We start from the raw sequence: 19,775 nt of genomic DNA on the forward strand, positions 1-19,775 counted from the left end.
TTTTTCCAATCACTCAACTGTTTGGCGTGAGTGTAGCTTTTAATTATTGCAATTGTGAATCAACTTGTGATCTTTGTTAACGATTCTCATCAGGTCTATTCTTCAATTGAGTTTAAATTTAAATTAACTTTATTAATTTGCAACTTGTGTTAAGCAAAAATCTCGATGATTATTTATTTCAAGTGTTCAACAATGAATAACCTTTCAAGTTGAGTTATTTGACTGGGTTTGTTTATAAGTGTTTTTATATTGCAATTGTGTAAAAACATCATCTTTGCATGTTGTAAAGTATTTTATGTCATTATGTTATACAAATTCAAATCATAAGAAAAGGATAAGGCAGTTGCGAGGATAATGTAGGAGGAAGAGGAGAAAGGATTGAAGAATTACAATTGATGAATTTAGTTGATGAATGGATGAACTCGCAGAAAAAAGAGAACTTTGATTTGAAGTGATGAAACAATTAATGTCGATTACAATTTGCAGATGATCAAGGCACGTTTCTTTAATTGTGTGCATTATTATGTCGATGATGAGATAATGTTGGTAACCTTAGTCCATTTTTTTCTGGGAGATTTATCTGGTTTGTTGAAACTTGAATTGTTGCTGTCATGTTTGCACCTTACTCAATTAGTAACAAAAAAAGATGAGGTTTGATTGTTTGTTGATAGATAATAGAAATAGAACAGACAAGTCAAAATTTGGCAAGAAATTAGTAGTTACAATTAGGAATCAGAGATATGAAAAGTACTTTGCATGTGAGAAACATTTACACTTTTCATTGATGAAAACAAGAAAAGATGTAAACCCCCACACAAGGCAAGCACAACATCTTCAGGTCATGTTTCTGTATAATAGCAATTAACATTTAGCAATAATAATAATAAAAGCGCTCTCAAAATTGATAATGATAATAGTTGAATCATTATTTATAGTAGTTATAATTAGAATAGTTAATCGTCAGTCAATAATGTTAATAATTCTAATCCACTGATCATTCGTCCAAAAAAGGCTAGTAAAGTGGTGTTATCCTTGGCAATTGTACAGTTCGGTATAAATCGATTCCCGAGCAAAAAGTGTTAGCCCATCGTGAATTATTGCCAAGTTGCGCTGTTGAATTTGAACTATCAGTTTCCGATGAGAGGCTTGAACTTCGAGATCGAATTGATCCAGTCGCAGAGCTTTTCTTAGATCGTAAATCATACGTTGAACAATTGGGGCTCGATGAAGTTGAATAGTTTTTAATAAATTTATCTATAAAAGTAGAAAATAAAAAAATTCATTAGTAAAAAATCTAGTTGACAGAAGAATCAGAGTAAATGGTGATAAAAAAAGTGAATTGAAAATAAAAGTGTAATTTGATTAAAAGCCATTAATCAATCAATCAATCAAGCATATTGTTTAAAAGAAGAGAAATGAAGTGAAAATTGTCTGGAAAAATGGTTTGAGAAGTGAACTTGATTGCACCAAATCAAATCACCATGAAAGCTTAAACATGGCAAAAGAAGTGATTATATTAATGAGTGAAAACTTGATAATCAAAAAACTCAACGTGTAAACGGTTAAAGGAGAGAGAGAGAGAGAGCTTTTAATTAATGTTAAAATGTATAAACAATTATTTCCCTACGTTGCTTCCATTTAACGTTTAACGGCCTGATGATCTAAACTTGCTCCTTGTCAAATCGTCATTACTATTATTGTTGTTTTCATTATTATTAATCTATCAACCAAATGATTTTTAAAAATTCAGCAAATTATAGTAAACAATAATAACAATAGTAGACTTACACACACACTATTAGTACAAATTAGTTGATTGGTTTGCTGAACGCAACTATAATTGTTTAAATAAGATTTGAGTTTAAACACCGAAGATGGGTTAATGGATGGAAATTGTAATTATTACTTTCAACAATTTGTCTGTAAATAATTATATTTGCTCAACTCTTAACATCTATAATCTTGAAGACTCTACCCTTCTATTAATACATAATAAGGTAAACCGAAAGATTGAAACTTTGCCATTTGCTTTGCCAAAATATACATTCGGTTTAATCCTTACCTGGTAAAGGTGTTTGATCGTATAATGAGCCTGGAAGTCTTTGACTAAGAAAACTGGGCATTTGATTTGACGAGGAAGCTTCAGGAATCTCCATCAATTTATCTGCCGCTTTATCCCAAACTCGATTTTCTTTTATGTGAATCTCGATGACGTTGAGCCAAACTTCTCGATCTTCCTTATTTAAAACGTAAAAAGTGTTTTTCTTTGATTCTTTATTAATTATTGTGAATGACTTGGAATCAGAGCCTTTCTTGCAAAGTGTAAACCTATTTACGTCCACTATTAAACTGGGTTCACCTGAACCTCGTTCAGCTAAAGGTTCAACGTTAACAGCTGAAATTGGTTTTCGCCAAAGGTACAATTTAAATGCTTCAAGGGATGCCCAATAAATTGGTTTCTTTGAATCCTTCTTTGAGTTACCCTCAGGTTCACCTTTGAGGTAACCACTTAACCTTTCCTCTGTTAGACAATATGGTTGGACTGCTAATCGACAGCAAAAAAGGCCAAACAGAGGCAACTGTGAGCAACTCTTTTCTCCTTTAACCAACTGTAAATCATATGTACAAATGGATTCATCTGAATCTTCCAATCTTAATGTTGCTTTGGCGAGAAGATCAAATTTAGGATGTCTAAATGGGAAAAGAGGAGAAAAGAAAATTTCCATAAATCAATTTGAAACGAGAAAATAATTGTCGATTCTCTTTAAACATACGGTTCATTGAGCTCCTCTTTAATTACAGCTCCCAATTTTCGTCCAAAGGTGCGACTAACTGAAGAGGAAATTTTTTTCCTAAGCTTTTTAGGCGTTGAAACAATACTGAGATCGTCATGCATTTTTCTTCCATAAACTTCCAGGTTGAGTTCAAAGTCATGAGGAATGTGATGAAGTACAATTACATCGTCAAAATTAATGTCGGTCATGCTTCGATCAATGTTATTAACTAGCACGGTATCGTAAACCTCAGTTCCACATTTGATGAGACAAAAAACTGAGAAACGCCGATGGTCGCTTTTGTTTTTGAAGTGATCTAAATCCTTCCATAGTAAAGGCATTCTTATATCTATAAATTGACATAAAAGACAAAAAGACATTGAAATGGAGTGAAAAAATTAAGATTTTCAGAGTGTGATCAAATGAAATGAATTGAGAGGTGAAAAATGCCGTGAAAAATAAGGATTGAAGGACAGTCGTAAAAAGGGAAAAGAGATTAATTGTAAATAATTTCAATTGTTGTGAACTCGATTTACGTGAGTTATCAAGTAATTTCATCAATTCACAGGATACAAAACATGATTTTTTTCTTCCATTTCTAAACATTCAACTTCTTATACAACAAACACATCCTCATCCGAATGGTGAAGTAAATTGAGCTTTTGTTTGAAAATTTCTAAAGCCATTTGTTTCTATTTTTACTCATTAATAGCAACACTTCAGTAACTGAACTCATCAGTTTTGATAACAATTTTGTCCACCAAAGATGATGACAAATTTTTAATGATGAACTAACATGGAATAAGAAAGGTTTAAATTGAAAGCCATCAACACAATATCATTACAATGACAGTGAATGATGGCAATTAACTAATTTAATGGGGAACAATTTGAGTCACCAAATAAATGTAAGAATTGCAAGGGATTTAATGACAATCAAATTAGAGTCAAGAATGTTTGGTGACACTATTAGATTGAGTTATTATTAGGTTGTCATTCAATTGAAAATGAATTCTGATTAATCTAAGTCAACAATTGGAAAAAAAATTAATCATGATAATAAAACAATTGAAAATCAAATGTTCTGGTATAAACTGAAATGAGGAAGTTTGAAACAAAAGGTAAAATTAAAGATGTTGAAAGTAGTCAGCAAAATAAAAGGTAATCATGATGATGATAATGATTTTTTCAATCAAACTCGATTATTGTTAATCTTGATGAAGCTATTAATACATCTCTATGGTTGTTGACCTTTGGATTGTAATTAAATCAACAAATTGACTTTGATTTAATAAGAAAAATATATTTACTAAAGACGCAAGACTCTTGGTTATATTGTTTTTAAAATATCAAAATGATGTTTTAATGATTATCATTAAAAAACCTTATTAACTTGTAAATGAATTTAATCGTGAAATCACGAAAATATATGTTGATATGCTCACAATAATAGATAACAATTGGCCTCAATTGAAATAGCAAACAAGTATTTTGGTTTGATTGTCAATTAAATTAAATGAGAAAACTAATTCGTTCTAATGATTTGTAATGAACCTTTTATTATTAAAAAGTGAAACAAAACAAAGTGTAGGATTGTTTCTTATTTTAATACTTTGACCGTTCAACTTCATCTCAATTTGTGAATTAACTCAATTCAAAGGATTGGCTAAATCAATGTGAACATTCAGATGAAACAAGGTTAATTGATCATCAAAAGCATCACCATTTAAGTCATCATAAACATAAACGACAAGATGAGGCTTGAGTTTAAAAAAGCCGATGAATATTAAGCATTTGAAGGTGAATGATAATCGCTGAGAAAAAAGGTTGAGTTATTGTTGAAAGATCTAATCTAGCTGAGAAATCCATCATCATGATTAATAAATTGAAATTTAGATAAAAATAAAACTTGAAATAGATTGAAAATAATTATAAAAAATCAGCAAAATTGAATTTAATTACGAAGCTTAGAAATTATCTCAATATCTGATTTCATGAGAAATTTCATAGCAAATCACTTTGCAAGTCAATAAAAGTCAATGAAAACTTGTGAAAAAGATGCACATTAATTAACCCATTTTTGCATGAGTTTAGGTCGACCTTTCCGGTTCGGGAAATTGTCATCAAATAAGTTGAGATAAAGAAATGAATCAACATTGGGATCAACAAAACATCAAAAAATCATCATGATGGGTAATCTCAATGTGAGAATTACTTCAACATAATTCACTTATCATGAACCTTAATTAAGCTCATCATTAGCCTAAAAATTTCATCATCATCATCATCATCATCAGCATCAAAATTTGAAGTTTTTTTTGTGTTTTTCACTCAAAACAACAGGTTAATTTCAAGATTCATTTTATTACCCTTAAGTAGAAAAACATCATGTTAATCATGTTGAACAATCAATTTTATCATCTTTTTTTTCTATTTCATACTTTCTCTTTCATTTAAGGTTGTTTTTCACCTTCATCAATCGTGACTAAAACTCTGTTGATAATAGCAATTCATCATAAACCACCTTTTTTCAGGTAAAAAAATCAAACATACGTTGCAATAAACATACTCAAACTTTGATTCCAATCTCATCATTCGTCTATTAAAAAATATTGGGTCCTCTTTTTTATACTCAACTTGAGCTATAACCGTTACCTGTTGCGTCTTGCTCTACCTGCCCGGAAACAATTATACTAATCGAGTTTCCTCACTTTTTCTTGAAGAAAAAATGATTTAATCAATATTTTTTCCCTTCACAGTTTTTTTACCTCAACATATTGTATATTATTAGACATAATGTATAAGATATCAATTAAAAAATGGATAAAGGCTTGAAGCAAGAAACTGAAATTGAAATTTTAATGCAAATTGATAAAAAAAAGTTGAAACTATCATGTAATTTATTACACTAATAGTAATGTTATTATCATTATAATGATACCATGTGTAATATTACGAGAAAACTTGATCAAAAACCAAGGTCCGGTTTGCACCTTCAAATCATGTAACTGATTATTGTTCAAGTTTTTGTGTTTTTCATGTTTACTTGATTCTCAGGTGGAAATGAAAAGCTGATTCGGCAACATTGAACGTAACCATAAGTAAAAACTGGTAAACAAAAAGGTAAACAGTAACAATTGCTTGCTTGGTTGTACGTAAATTACCAAGCTGTTAACAAATCAACATCATTATGTTAACCTCACACAGATATTGATATCTTGGGGCAAGAAAAGTCAATATTGTTGGGCGTCAATTCATCCATCAATTACATTAATAACTTCATGATGTTAATTTGCAAATGATGACTGATTTAACTCAGCGGAAAGCAATAACGGGAAAAGGTTAAAGTTTGAACATTGCAACAATTGATGCTTCAGTGAACTTTACTTTGATCATATTTCATTTTAAAGGGCCATCGATTGTTAATGATCACCAACAGTAAAATGTTTATTTCCTATCCTTGCACAAAAAAACATAATTTGTTCAAATAGTCAATTTTTGAAAAATGTAATCACCTTAGTTAGTCTGGAAAATTGTTAAGCCGGAAAACAAAAGATTTTACTGTTCAAAGTCAACCCTTTGGAGTTGCCAGAGTTTTTTTGCTTCATCTGTAATCATGTATGAAATGAGGTTAACTCAGTTTACTTCAACTATTATACTAATTGGTTGAGCCGTGGATGGTAATCAATTGCATAGTAAACAAGAGACAAATCATTATACAAAATGACTCTTTTACTTGCAAATGTTACAATTTGTCAAGAGTTGTTATTAGCATAGACTCGCATAGTCATGGTTACATCAAGTAATAACGTCTGTCAAGTTTCGTTAGTAGGACAAAGTTGATGGTTTCACTGTGATAAGGTTTCATGATATTTAATCAGAATGTGTTGGTTAGCTAATAAACTCTTAACAATCACTCATCTAGGTTTGTGAATATTGACATTGATTCAATCATTTATTTTCACCTCTTTTACTGGAAATGAAAAGGTTAAAAATCACAACGCTGACGCTGAATCTCGATAGATGCAAATTTTAGTTAACTTTAGTTGCTTCATCAACTCTGAGTGAAGTAACCTTTTATATTGCCAAAATTTATTCACAAAATGCACATGACGGCATGATGTTGGATAAAGGGTACGAGATGAAATTGGTGTGTAAAAAAACTCATTTGAGTGGGATTAAGTTGGAAACCAGGGGTGAAAGATGGATAATAATATGATAATCTGAATATCCACAAGTTTAAGCCTTTACAAGTATTTTTGGTACAATATCATTTAATATGAGCGCAACTGGAAAGATTGATAAGCTGATGTTATTTGTAGCTTTAACACAGTTAGGAATTGCTTTTTTTAGATAATCTAATCAGAATGAATATGATGATGAGGATGGAAAAACGGTTCTCTCTTTCCATTCTCTATGCAACTCTCACCTCAACCTACATTTATCATGATGATACGGCGATAGTAAATCAAGCTTCTGGGGGTAAATGTGATTTTACCATGAGCAACTCATGACGATGAGTGAATGAAGGAAAAAAAACAAGCACAACAACACAAATCTAAATGGGAGGTTAGTTAAACAATAGACCTGGTGTGGGCCAGAACCAGGGTACGATTAATCACATTATCATATATCATGACACAAACAATTCAGTGCTAGTGGTTATTACAATCATTTGCACCAATTTTTAGTCCAAGATCAGCTCAATGTTTAAAGACAAACAAAAAGATGGTAAACATTTATGCATCTTTAAACACTGACGATGAAATGGACGCTATTTACATGATAATACCGAAGAAGCAACAACACCAATATAAATGATAATATTGTTGATGGGTCATTCATCATCATAAACATCCTCATCATCTTATTTTGTTGTGAAAGTTTCTTTTTCATGACTTGACCAGTTTAAGGACAACATGGTGAGATGCAACATAAAAATAAACTGACAATTCAAAGCAACTTGAAATTGCCAATTATTACAGTTAAAAGTTAATGAAATGACAATCATTGTAAAGTTGATTATCAATTTCCGGAACTTCGCTAATTTTTGAGAAATGACTTTAAATTGTTATTGGTCAAAAAATTAAACTTGGGTCACTCATTGTTAAGGAAAGTTGGAAATGCCATTAAATGGACATAAAGATTACAATAAAAATTTAAGATGCAATTCAAGTGAATAATTTTCAATACTGAAAAAAGTATCGAAGAGTTTAAATTGTATTCAACCTTTTTTACGCGTTATTTGTGCCAGTGTTCATTACTCGCTTCAGTGACTTGTGATGGTTATATTTGTGGCCGGACATATCAAGGTCAATCAAAAGGTGAGTTATGAAAACGCGGTGATGAGAAGGATGAGGATGAGGAAAGAAATGTGAAAATGATTCGCATGTTCAAGTCCATTGTTTGAGAAGAAATTAAAACAACTTTTCTTTACCTAACAATTAGAACAGATATTTGATTGTTTAGTACAAATTGACTCATTAAATAGGTTTGTATGTTGACGAATAGATGTAAACATATATTGCACTTTTGATAAGAAAGGATATAAATTGGAAAAATGAGAAGCGAAAAGAAACGATTCCAGATTAATGGATACAAAAGTAATTAACTGTTTGTTTTTTTATAAACAAATGCAACTTGGAATTTGACAGAACTTTTCAATTTACAATTGGTTTCATGCAACTTTTCAAAAAACAAAAACATCACAAGTTCCTTCATCTTTATCATTTAACTTTTTGTTTCTCCCTTTATCATCATTATTCCTACCACATTTAGGTAACAAGCAATAAATAAACTTGCAACTCAAATTGTCTTCAATCAATGCACTGATCTGAATATGCCAACAACATGAATAACATTGAAAGTATCGTTAAAAGGGTAAACAGTTGAAAGAGAGTTGAAAACAAGAATATTTATAGTCGATTGAATTTGAAAATGATAGTGATAATCATGATGAAATTCATTGCACTAGGAATATTGAAAAACTTGAAATGTTGCGGAAAAAAAGTTGTGAGAAAGTTGATAATGGATGAGATTAAGATGTTATCATTTTTACCATTTCAATTACAATTGATGTTTAAACTGGGCTCAATATCAATTTTTTGACCATCAATCAGCTGAGAATCAAACCAAACTGAAATAGAGCAACAATCGAAGGAAGAGGAGAAACAAATTCATGTTATTTTTTTCCGTACAGCAATAAGGATATTGGTGATTTTGATAATAATAGTAATCATAACATTTTTAAATCTATTTGTTTGAAAAAAGTGACCGCAAAGAGATAAAAGTGATTCTTCTGATTCATTGATTGTTGATGACTTTGTTTGGAGATAATTCAATTCATGGAAATTAAATTGAATGAGGAATGAAGGAATCGGTTGATAAGTTTCAGGGAAAGATAAACCAAGTTAAATGTTTACTTCAATTTATGGACTTGCATCAATGTGGTCATAGGAATGATCACATTGATGGAAGGCAACTTTTTGTTTACTCCGAGATGAACTCATCATCATTATCATGAAATTATTGTTATTATGATTATTATTACTATTTGTTAATGATAACCATCTAAGTTGTACACCTACTCAGAATGATTTTATCACAATGGAATCCTCTGTAAGTCTATGATTACCTGTTGATGAAGTAAGAGCGATGGCAAAAGGTTGTAAAGATGATGATCATTTTAGAGTTAAAAATGATATAACTTGGCTTCTAAGATGATATTAACCTTGATGAAAATGATGAAAATGAAATGACAGTGACTGCTAAAGATGTTTTTGAAGTAACTAAGAAGTGCAATTATAATTGGAATAAAATTATATTCATGATTCCGTGTGAGTGTAACATTGTCTTGAGAAAGTTTAACTTTCTTTGTTGATAATGATGGTGAGGTTTTTGCAAGCTAAATGAACTCGGTTCACTATAACCTTAACTGATTTAATCAGATTGATCAATTGATTGTGATATGTTTATAAATATATGAAGTTGGAGAAAGAATGGAAAGAAAACAATTTATCGTTTTAAATTTGTTGATAACCATGAAAATTAAAATGATAGATGACCTCAAATTAATGGTTGCTTCGTCTAATGGTTTCACTGCAATAATCATGTTATTTTCAAGATATTGTCTTAAATTGTCTGTGTTAACCTTTGTTATACAATATTCAAGCTGTTTCAATGTTTAACCAATTGGCATAGATTTTTTTGCTGATGAAATCTCAGTGAATCGGTTAACTTGAACATTGATAGTAAAAGAAAAAGTGATTCAAATAATAGAAAGGTAAACAAGATGCAAGGAGAATGGCCAAGAACAATGAAAACACACCTTACACTTGTTTACTTTTCTTGCAAATTTCAAACCATTAACGCTCACAGGTAACCTTTTTTCAACTTTTTTTTGTCTGTAGGCTCAGTAAATAAGGGTTGGTATACTTTGGGCTTTTTTTATTCCCTTGGAATCAAGTTAATTGTAAACGGCATAGTGTTTGAGTATAATGAGAAGTTAAATGTTTCCAGGCTTACCTGAGATAGCGATTCTTGCTTTACATGGTTTCAGTTGTTTACTTGATTTCCTAAAAGAAGCAGAAAGAAAGAAAAAGATCAGAAAAAAGAAGATTAATTTGATGTTTGTTTAGATCTTAAGCCGTAATTGCTGTAGTTCAAGCAATAATTAGCCATTTCTACATTAAGATCATACAAATCAATGGCGGTTTCATAAGTACCATGGAAGGAGAAGCAAAAATGTTGAATGTAAACGGAAATAAAATCAAAACAAAGAGTAATTTTGTTGGTGATGAAATATAATCTATGGTTATGCCAAATTTCATTTCCGCGTTAACCCAGTGAGAAGAGAAGAAGCCTGAGACAATCTTTGTTAGACTCAATTAGCTTAAAAATACAATCTGGATCACTATTTTTAACTCTTTAACTATGTAAATTTGCCTCTTCTGGTTGATGAAAGCTTTTCTTATTTGTTTCTCTCCTTTTTGTATAATCCATTTACTTGTTTTGCTTCTCTTTCATCTTTCCTGGCATATTAATTACATAACTCACATGTTGCCCGATTCTTGTTTTCTCCTTTGCAGTTCACTGGTGTAGGCGTTCATTCGCTCATTTGATGTTATTAATGATTTAGCAGGCTCTAGACTTTGTAATTCATGGGTACATGCAGCCAAAAGTTTGGTAGTCCCTTCTCTCATCTTTATTTCCAAATCAATTTTTTGTTCCAAATCATATGGCTATTGATGTTTCATGGTAGATTAACCAGGAAGATAAATTGGGAAAAAAAGAAAGCAAAACAAATTAGAATAAACAAGATAATCCAATTGAATTGAATAGTCAAAATGTAACGTTGACAATCGTAACCAATCAATGATGATGAATATTGTCATGAGAATCATGTATCTCCAACAAAAACACAGAAAAAAAAGATAGCAGAGGCATTTTTATTATCAATCTCTTTTAATTGATAGTCAAGTGAGATGTAAAGACAAATAAGCATTGAGAAAGAGATAGAGAGAAAGATGAAAACACTGCAAAGACATCAAATTGATTGGTTTGATCAAATGTACATGGATTGGTAATGAGAGATGAACACAGACATAAATAAAAAAAACTTACATCAAAAGCCATGTTAAATAAATGCAAAAATAGTAAGAGATGTGACAATATTTTTGGTTGAGTAAAAAATCAGAGAAGAATGGATGGAACACAGACTCAAATTGAAAGAGTTTAATTTAGTGTGGATTCAAATAAAATCACATAACTTTTGAAGTAATCACTGTTTGGAAATCAAAAACACATCAATATTAGAAGTGATAGAAACAACAAATCGCAGGAAAAATCACATAAATCACGAAATGAGACAAAAGAGAGAGTCAAGTCAATAATTAACAAACCACCAGGTAAAAAGAGAAGACTGTAAACAAACGCAAAGTTTAAAAGTGAACGTTGGATTAATAATTTGAAAAAAAGGTAGTTTGAATTCACAAAGAGAAAAGTTAAGCAGCTCAACAAGATTGAAAATGAAACGAAACCTGTAAGTCAACCTTGAGAGAGAGAGAGAGAGAATACGATAGCTTTCTATTCGATAGATGGCAGCACAATTTTTTTCTGGTTTCAAAGTTTTGTTGTTTCAGGTCTTTGGGTAAACCCAATGATTTGTACCTTTTAATCAACATTTGACCAAATTTTTTTGTTCTCGAGTGAGCTTCTGTTAATTAATTTCATCAAGTTTCCATTCAATGTAATTGATAAGAACCGTTTAAGCAATTTAATTACTTTCTTGCAAATCTTTGTTATCATTCGGCCTTCTTTACATTCGGCGTTTTTCGGTGTTCAAGTAACTCAAATTTTCTTATCAATATTTTGCTTTTCGTTGTTTACTGTATTGTATCACAATTGAAGATTTTGATCTTTTGTTGACTTATTGATGTTTTATAGTTGAATCAATTTTTGCCTATTTCAGATATTCTGATCTTTTCTAAGCTCCATCTAGTGATGTTGATTAAAACTATCCGGATTGTGCTGGTTTTTGTTTTGGTTTTGTTACTACAAATTGTCGATGCATTTTAATGCGTTTTGTGTATTTTCCACTTCTGTTTTGGTTTCATCCGTTTCATTATTAAATTAATTCACATGGTTACATTAATATCAAAAAGTCGTTTCTTGTTGTAACCAATTATATTTCTTGCCTAACAAGGGCAAAATTAGTTAAATCTAGCAATAATAGTGATAGAGTAAATCACATTTGTACATTCATAATTCCTACATTTCTCAGGATAATATATTACGTTATCCTGATTTCCTATGAATTGATTGTAATTTGACTTGACTATTAAGGAGAGACAAGGTTAGTAGGCTCTTGGTTCATACACCTAGGGAATGGACTCAATTTTTATTAAAAACTAAGAGGTTGCTTACAATGTGAACAAAATCAACATTTCAATAATCAATTCCTCAATATCATCGGCAAATCAACTGTTTCACTGCCTTTACCGAATTCAAAGACTGATCGGACAAAAACACTAACAAAATACAGATAAATGAAAAAAATACAGATGTAGGATGAATTTCATTTTAACAACCAGAAAGTCAACACAAGTTTCAGTTATGAGTGTATTATTAGTGTGTAATAAGTATAATAATGGGTTATAACTAAAATGAGACACGATTTAAACTGAAATGTTAGATTTAATCGAATGTTACCGAGAGTTTTAATTCAATAATTAATAATTGACAAAGGCCCATGTGCAGTTCGATAATAAAATTTGAACCGGCAATTCGATCTCTGTAATCAGATTCAAATGTCATTCTCAGCTTGTGAATCTACTTGTTTTTTCCAAGTGAAACTTTCGTTGGCTTCTGAAGCACTACGCATTTGTTTAGCTTTTGCGTAACCAAATGGTGCAGCGAATCCTAATAAAGCGCCGACAAACAAGAAGAGCATAATTATTCCAAAAGCATCTGATCCACTTGTTCCTTTCAAGACATCAGTCGAACTGGATTCTTTCCTTTTCTTTTTATTTGATTCCCCTTTCAACTCGTAGTTTGAACAATCGCCACCTTCAGTGGTCTTAGTATTTGAACTTTTAACTGAAAATTTGGTTAATGAACAAGAACTTTCTGTTCTACTTTTAGGACAATAATTAAATGATTTACACCCAGTGTCACCATCGGACCATCCATGACATAATGATGCACATTGTTCGAAATTTAAATTCATTTCAGTGTAAAGCACATCTGATACGATCTTGTTGCCCGTTTTTTGGTACTTTTCAGATACTTTGGCTAATTGAATTAAGAGTAAGGAATTAATAAATGACAAAAACTTGTTACTCATTTCTATGGATACTTACGAAGATATAAACTGCATTTTTCATCATATTCAGTAGATGCATCTGTATAAAAACCACCAAAACTAATACATTGATTATCACACCATTGGAATGAAAAACAATCAGGTGAAGCATGACAATACTCTGCACAAGAATCAACACTTTTGTCGACTGCGATTGAAGTCTGTGTTTTAAATTTTCTTTGAGGTACTTCTAAGTAATCATTGAGAGCATTCAAAGCGTAAATGAAACACGTTCTGTCTTGCTCAACGTACGATTCATTAAAAGAGTCTTCAGTTAATAAGCTGCTTACTCTACAGTCACCATTTAAACAGAATGAGAAAGTATTGCATTTGAGTTGCTCTGAATTATGACAGGTTCGATAACAATCAGCTAAGGTTTTCGCATCTGATACAATCACTGTATCTTGATGGTTGCTTCTCAGCTTTACTTCACCTCTAATTTTGGATTGAAAGCCACCAGTCGAGGTATCTTGGTTTTTTGTTTTATCGATAACATCAATTAATTTATAAAATCCGACTTGAAAGAAGAGGTTAAAAAAGTTATTAAGTCTTTCTGAAGTTATTAACATAACTATTAATTATAAGTTAAGAGCTCAAAAGTGGTTATATGGCGCCTGCAGACTCTGCAGTATAGATAATGGCTGAGAAGTACTTACAACGTTCTAAATTCAAATCTAGTAACGAGTAATGTTGTCCAGCGTATAGCAAAAAAGCATTGTGAATTTTATCCAGTGGTACTTCTTGGTAAATGCGACGTAAATTATGTAAAGGAAAGTGATAGACGCTGCATGGTTCTCCAATTTTTGTATCTTCCTTGAGATCATCAAAATCTTCCAAATATCCGCAAGAAGAATCTGATTGTCTATAAATTACTACTCTGCATGAGAAAAGAATAACAGAATCATTAGTTTTCCATTGAATCAAAATGGTCAAGTTTCGAGATACATGTATATACCTGATCCTATCTGGATATTTTGATAATTCGTTCAGACACTCATTTTCATTGTTTGCTTTGATTGTTTGCATCTTTTTCAATGTATCTGCACTGACAGACATTGTTTTAACGTTAAAAATATCTGGAACAGAAAAAAGTTTAACATTGAATTAGCATAAATTTAGTATGAATGTAAATTTCAAATGAAAATTACATTGGAAATTAGGTGAATCCAAGAACGTCACTTCAACTTCAAGTTGTGCGTCATTGAAATTATATTCAATGGTATCGATTCGAAGTGGACTGATTTTTTCGCGTGAAATAACAAGATACACGAAGCTTTGCTTTAACTCGTAAAGATGACTTTCCGTGAACTTTTGTGACGAAACATTGTTACCTAAAGTGTAAAAGAAGAACGTCAGGCATAAGTACTTAAGACCAATTATTAATACTTTTACATTGTAATACATGACTTTCATTGCAATCAATTTCAATTTTGGAAGATCATGGTCAAAGCATCATATACACAATTATTTAAAAAATTCATCAATGATTAATTTTGATCTTTAGTTAATAAGCCAAATTAAATGAGGCTAACACCAGGTTTCAAATCTGAAACATTTCATTGAATTTCAATAAAAAATGTGGCCCTGGTCAATTGCATTGCAATAACACAAGCTCAGTTTATGGCCATATTGACTATAATTACAATACATACCTTTATTATGTAATTTAAAGGCAAGGGTTACTTTTTTATCACTAGACAAGTATTTACAGTCTTTTATTGTAAAGATATCGTGAAATTCATCTTCAAGTTCAGCCTTTTCAAAGTTCAGGTAATCTCTTGTGATTCCATCCGTGAAAGTGTAAGTTTTTTTCTAGAAAAAGACAAAAATATATTAAGAAACATCAGTCTTATTTTAATCAAAATCAATATAATGGTACTTACCGATGAATCCAATTTATAGATGGCAATTGTGGTACTGACAAGTGTAAAGCCATAAAATAATTCACTATTTTGCTGAAAACCATTTGTTTGAATATTTCAAATTGAATGAGAAATAAAAAAATGAGTTACACAAAAAAATCATATGTTTGAATGATAATAACCTTATTTTCACAATTCTCACTACATTTACATTTGTTTTTTCTTATTATTTTGTAATTATATTTATTTTCTTTGACTAGCATTTTATGTTAAGGTAGTGGAAAGAAAAATTTAGACATAATTTCAAAATTGATCCACTACCTTAATATAGTTTAACGTTAGTTAAATAGTTTAAATAGTGACAAACTTACCGATTCAGCAAAATATTGAGTAATGACAGCTTTGTCGGCCTTATTCCTGTTGATAGTGACATTATATCTGGTTGCTTCCCAGGCGTTTACGGTAAATCCAGGTCGATGTTCCTAAGAAGATATACAAAAAAGTATTTAAGAATAGTTACCTACTGTATTGTCAACTTCACATTTAATTTGGGTCCATCCAATCATCATTTGCTGACTTTAAAACCTTTTGGTTACTTCATGCAGAGTATAATCCCTTTCAACTTTATCAAATCACTGATAGTGGTATAAAAGCTATTCCTAAAAGTCCATTTTTTTATTCTCGATATGTTTGAGATTTGATACACTTACAATGAGATACCAGATAATGAGTAACAAAAAAACAGCTCATTTCTCTGTTATTATTACTCACTATTCATTCAGAGTACTGAGAAAAGTTTCATTATTGATCATTTAATTATTAAATCATTAAACTCCCCCAAAATATAATTAAATAGATCAATGAAATTCCATGCATAAAATTACGAATTTTTCTTACGATTACTTACTAAGTTGAGCTTTCCAAGATAATTAAAAATAGAGTCAAAAAGGAAAAGATTATCTAAATGGAAGTAACCATCAGAATCGATTCCAGGTGAATTTAAATCTGCAAATAACATGCTACATGATCCACCCTCTTGAAGTAAGAAAGAAACTCCAAGTTGATAATCATAAATAACTTCAGTTGTTACACCAAGAACATTTGATTTTAGTTTTAATAAGTCATGCTTTCCCGATGCATAAATCTGCAAAAAGAAATGAAAATTAATGTAAAATGTGAAATACTTTACCAAATAAACTAACCTCACTGAATGTCCGAGAAGTGGTTGAACCTTTAATGTACTCGTACATAGTGTAATGTATATAATCAGTTTTCAATTTAGGGATTGAAGGTCCATCTGTGGATAAGTAATGTGGACATCCAATGCCAGGTAAAGGCTAGTCAAAAGGCAAGAGACAAAATGTTCAAATGCGAATCTCTTTTAACTCTTCAAATATTAGAAATGGTGTTTGTTTTATTTTAAGAAAAGTCAAAATTCAATTCTTGTTGAGAAATGTATTTCATTTCTGAATAATATTCACTTTATTGTTACATAAATAGCGATCTGTATGCCTACATACAATATGTAAAGTCGAAACATGGTACTTTTGCGCTGAGATTGTGGCCAAACTAAACGATAAAACTACTTTCACAAAAAACTATGTTCAGATGGATGAGAAAAGCCATTTGCATTCAAAAGCATTGTGAAGAGAAGCTTATTTACCCAATCGAGTTTTAATTATCGATAAACTCGGTCAAAAAATTTTCAGAATTGATTTAGAGGCATTTTCTATTAAAATTATGTAATTGGATATCTTCAATCGTACTACAATCGCCACTTCAGCCCGGAGAACCTAATGTTTCAAACTTTTCAATTCATGATGTCTCTCTAAATATTGCGTTATTGTGATTGCGATAAATCATAGTAAATGAATATGATTAATGAAGAAAAGTGAAATGCTTACGTGAACTTCATTCGCAAATTCATCAATATGGTTCTCATTTTGAAGATAAATGTCAAGAATAAGATTCTCGTTGTAACTAGATGAACTTGAATATGGATCAACAACACTGAATTCAATTCGACTCGGATGTTTAATTCCATAATCGTCATCAAAATGCTCTGGTTTTGAAAATGAAAAGATGCGAGCATTAAAACTTTTTTCATATAATCAATCAATTCCTACTTTTGTAATAATAAGTGATTTTCAATCTATTTATTTTAGTTGACGCTCCCCTCATCATGGTTCCTCTAATGTTTTTATCTTTGACTGCTTTCTGTTATTGAACAGATGAATTTGATTAAACATTCTCATAATGTTGTTAACTTACTTACCCAAACAAGTGAGGAATGATCAAATCGATATAAAATTGAAGGTCCCATTAAGAGTATCAGATTAGTTACAGGTTTCTTGATTCCAGGTAAAGTTTGATCCCAATTATTCTTGTAAGTGAATGGTAAACAATTTGTACCTTTAGATCATGAAAAGTTATAAATCTCATTAAGTGAATAGCGAATATCATGAGTGAATATAATCTTACTTCTTGACAAATTGCAGTCAACAAACAATTTCTCACGAATCGGATCATAATACAGAAAATGATTTTAAAATATATTATTGTATATGCAACAGTATATATTAAATTATATCAAGTTATGAATTCTTACCATGCATAACCAAGCGTTCCTTGTTAAGACTAGAATCAGTATTATAATGAATGTTGTATGAATCTTTTTCACCTGAAATCACAATTTTGCCTCTGATGGATGAACCAGAAGCTGATATTGATTCTTGAATGAAATATTTAGTCCCTGCATTCTGGGACACATAACATTTAAAATTTAAAACAGTTAAAATATTATTAATAGTATCAATTACTAGGTTGCTCAACTTACGGTATCAGTTAAAGTAGCGTTAATGTTAACGCTTCTACTAGGTATACTTAACGGTAAATCCACCAAATCTGTCGTACTTCCTATGTTAATGCGTTGAATTAGAAATTGATTGAATTTACATTTTCAGTCAATCAATGAATATCATTTTCTTACCTGTTTTAATTGTTGAAAGCAAGATGGCTACAGTTGATAATATAAACAGTATTTTGTATCTTTCATTCTGTAGTGAAGATGACATGGTAAGACTTAATGAACAAACACAATCAACTGCAACAATTTCAATTTACTTATGATATTGTAAGTGTGAAAATGATACCAATGTTAATTAAAATCTTTATAATTCATTGACTAACAATAAATAACAATAAACGCCTAAGATTATTCTTTCGATAATGTTTAATCAATAAAAAATTTCACAATAAACAACACCATCAATACAGTTTTTCTTATTTCAATTCTAACCTTTATTTTTCAATTGCATCAACATAGCCAATATTGGATCCACCATAAGTTCTGGATTTTTCATTGCATCAGAATAAATTGCAAGGATGACATTCTAATAATAATCAATTGTTTTTGCCTTACTAGCTCATGAATAACTTTACAATATTATGAAGTGAAATCCAATTTTTTCTGAATATTTATATCTGCATGATTAAGTTCAATGCTGTCTTTAATGCCATGCAATGCAGTGTATTGCAATGTAATATATAGCAAGTCCAATTTACTTAACACTTAATTGAAAAGCAATATAAATTTCTGAGTAGGATTCCTTTATTAATCAGTTAATTGTCATTTTACAGACTGTTAACATTGATATATTAGACTCACAAAGGAATCTCAAGCCCTTATGCACTGAATCATGAATATCTCATAGCGTAAGCAAGATATAACACTTAACTATGAAACTAAAATTATAATTGTTGAGTGATCTAAGAAGCTAAGGTTTTGAGTGTTCAGTTCCCAATACTTTTGCACTAAAAAGTTCACATGAAGCATTTAATTTTCACTGTAAATTCCATAAAACTGACTTCGTACTGTATCGAGTATATCAAACCATTGTATCTTACAACAGATTGTTAGCCAAGCCACGCTCATTCATTTTTTCGTTCAAGAAATCTAGTGTTAAATTTCAAAAATCCATATTAATCGAGTAAGATTTGATTTTATTTTGAAAAATTTATCATCGATGAATTTTTCCAACGTACTTTTCACAGAATTTAGCTGCTTATTTTGCCTTATTTTAATAAACTAATTGCATAAATATTGATTGAGGACCGAAAAATTAGAACCAACTCACCCAAAAAGCTCAAATCACTAACTTCTCAAAAGGGAAGTGCCTTGTACGATCATTTTCCGATTCAATTTCAGATTACAATGCAATATCCTCACTTAAAAGTGTTTAAATATCAATAACCGCACACTAGCGAAACAAAAGCAAA

General features: G+C 30.6%; 2 protein-coding genes across 2 annotated transcripts; both read right to left on the reverse strand.

The window, feature by feature from the left end:
• Positions 1-227: 227 nt before the first annotated feature.
• On the reverse strand, positions 228-11,792 carry LOC107365795 (rhotekin-2). The gene is made up of 6 exons (XM_089269034.1): positions 11,397-11,792; positions 10,830-11,014; positions 10,299-10,348; positions 2,775-3,123; positions 2,063-2,691; positions 228-1,254 (listed from the first exon to the last, which is right to left on the reverse strand). Exons 1-6 carry the CDS (start codon positions 11,406-11,408, stop codon positions 1,013-1,015), a joined length of 1,467 nt encoding a protein of 488 aa, XP_089125160.1. The 5' UTR covers positions 11,409-11,792; the 3' UTR covers positions 228-1,012.
• A 1,156-nt stretch (positions 11,793-12,948) lies between these two features.
• Positions 12,949-18,660, reverse strand: LOC107365787 (uncharacterized). The gene is made up of 16 exons (XM_015933358.3): positions 18,487-18,660; positions 18,334-18,413; positions 18,106-18,256; positions 17,773-17,909; positions 17,624-17,714; positions 17,402-17,559; positions 16,700-16,834; positions 16,405-16,641; positions 15,869-15,979; positions 15,519-15,590; positions 15,288-15,447; positions 14,784-14,966; positions 14,591-14,711; positions 14,292-14,512; positions 13,634-14,152; positions 12,949-13,565 (listed from the first exon to the last, which is right to left on the reverse strand). Exons 1-16 carry the CDS (start codon positions 18,569-18,571, stop codon positions 13,078-13,080), a joined length of 2,949 nt encoding a protein of 982 aa, XP_015788844.2. The 5' UTR covers positions 18,572-18,660; the 3' UTR covers positions 12,949-13,077.
• Positions 18,661-19,775: the final 1,115 nt, after the last annotated feature.

Source organism: Tetranychus urticae, chromosome 3 (genome assembly GCF_039701765.1).
Source record: "Tetranychus urticae isolate SD_2017Ah chromosome 3, NJAU_TeUrti_SD_1.0, whole genome shotgun sequence".
In the NCBI taxonomy this organism is placed as follows: domain Eukaryota; kingdom Metazoa; phylum Arthropoda; class Arachnida; order Trombidiformes; family Tetranychidae; genus Tetranychus; species Tetranychus urticae.

Coding starts and splice junctions, on each gene's coding strand:
- LOC107365795 (XM_089269034.1), bottom strand. Junction 10,349..10,829: donor AAACAAGAATCGGGCAACAT/GTGAGTTATGTA, acceptor TGCTTCTTTTAG/GAAATCAAGTAAACAACTGA. Junction 1,255..2,062: donor CGATCAAACACCTTTACCAG/GTAAGGATTAAA, acceptor CTACTTTTATAG/ATAAATTTATTAAAAACTAT.
- LOC107365787 (XM_015933358.3), bottom strand. CDS start 18,571: ATGTCATCTTCACTACAGAATGAAAGATACAAAATACTGTTTATATTA. Junction 17,715..17,772: donor ATCATTCCTCACTTGTTTGG/GTAAGTAAGTTA, acceptor GTTCAATAACAG/AAAGCAGTCAAAGATAAAAA. Junction 14,153..14,291: donor AGATTTGAATTTAGAACGTT/GTAAGTACTTCT, acceptor TCTTCTTTCAAG/TCGGATTTTATAAATTAATT.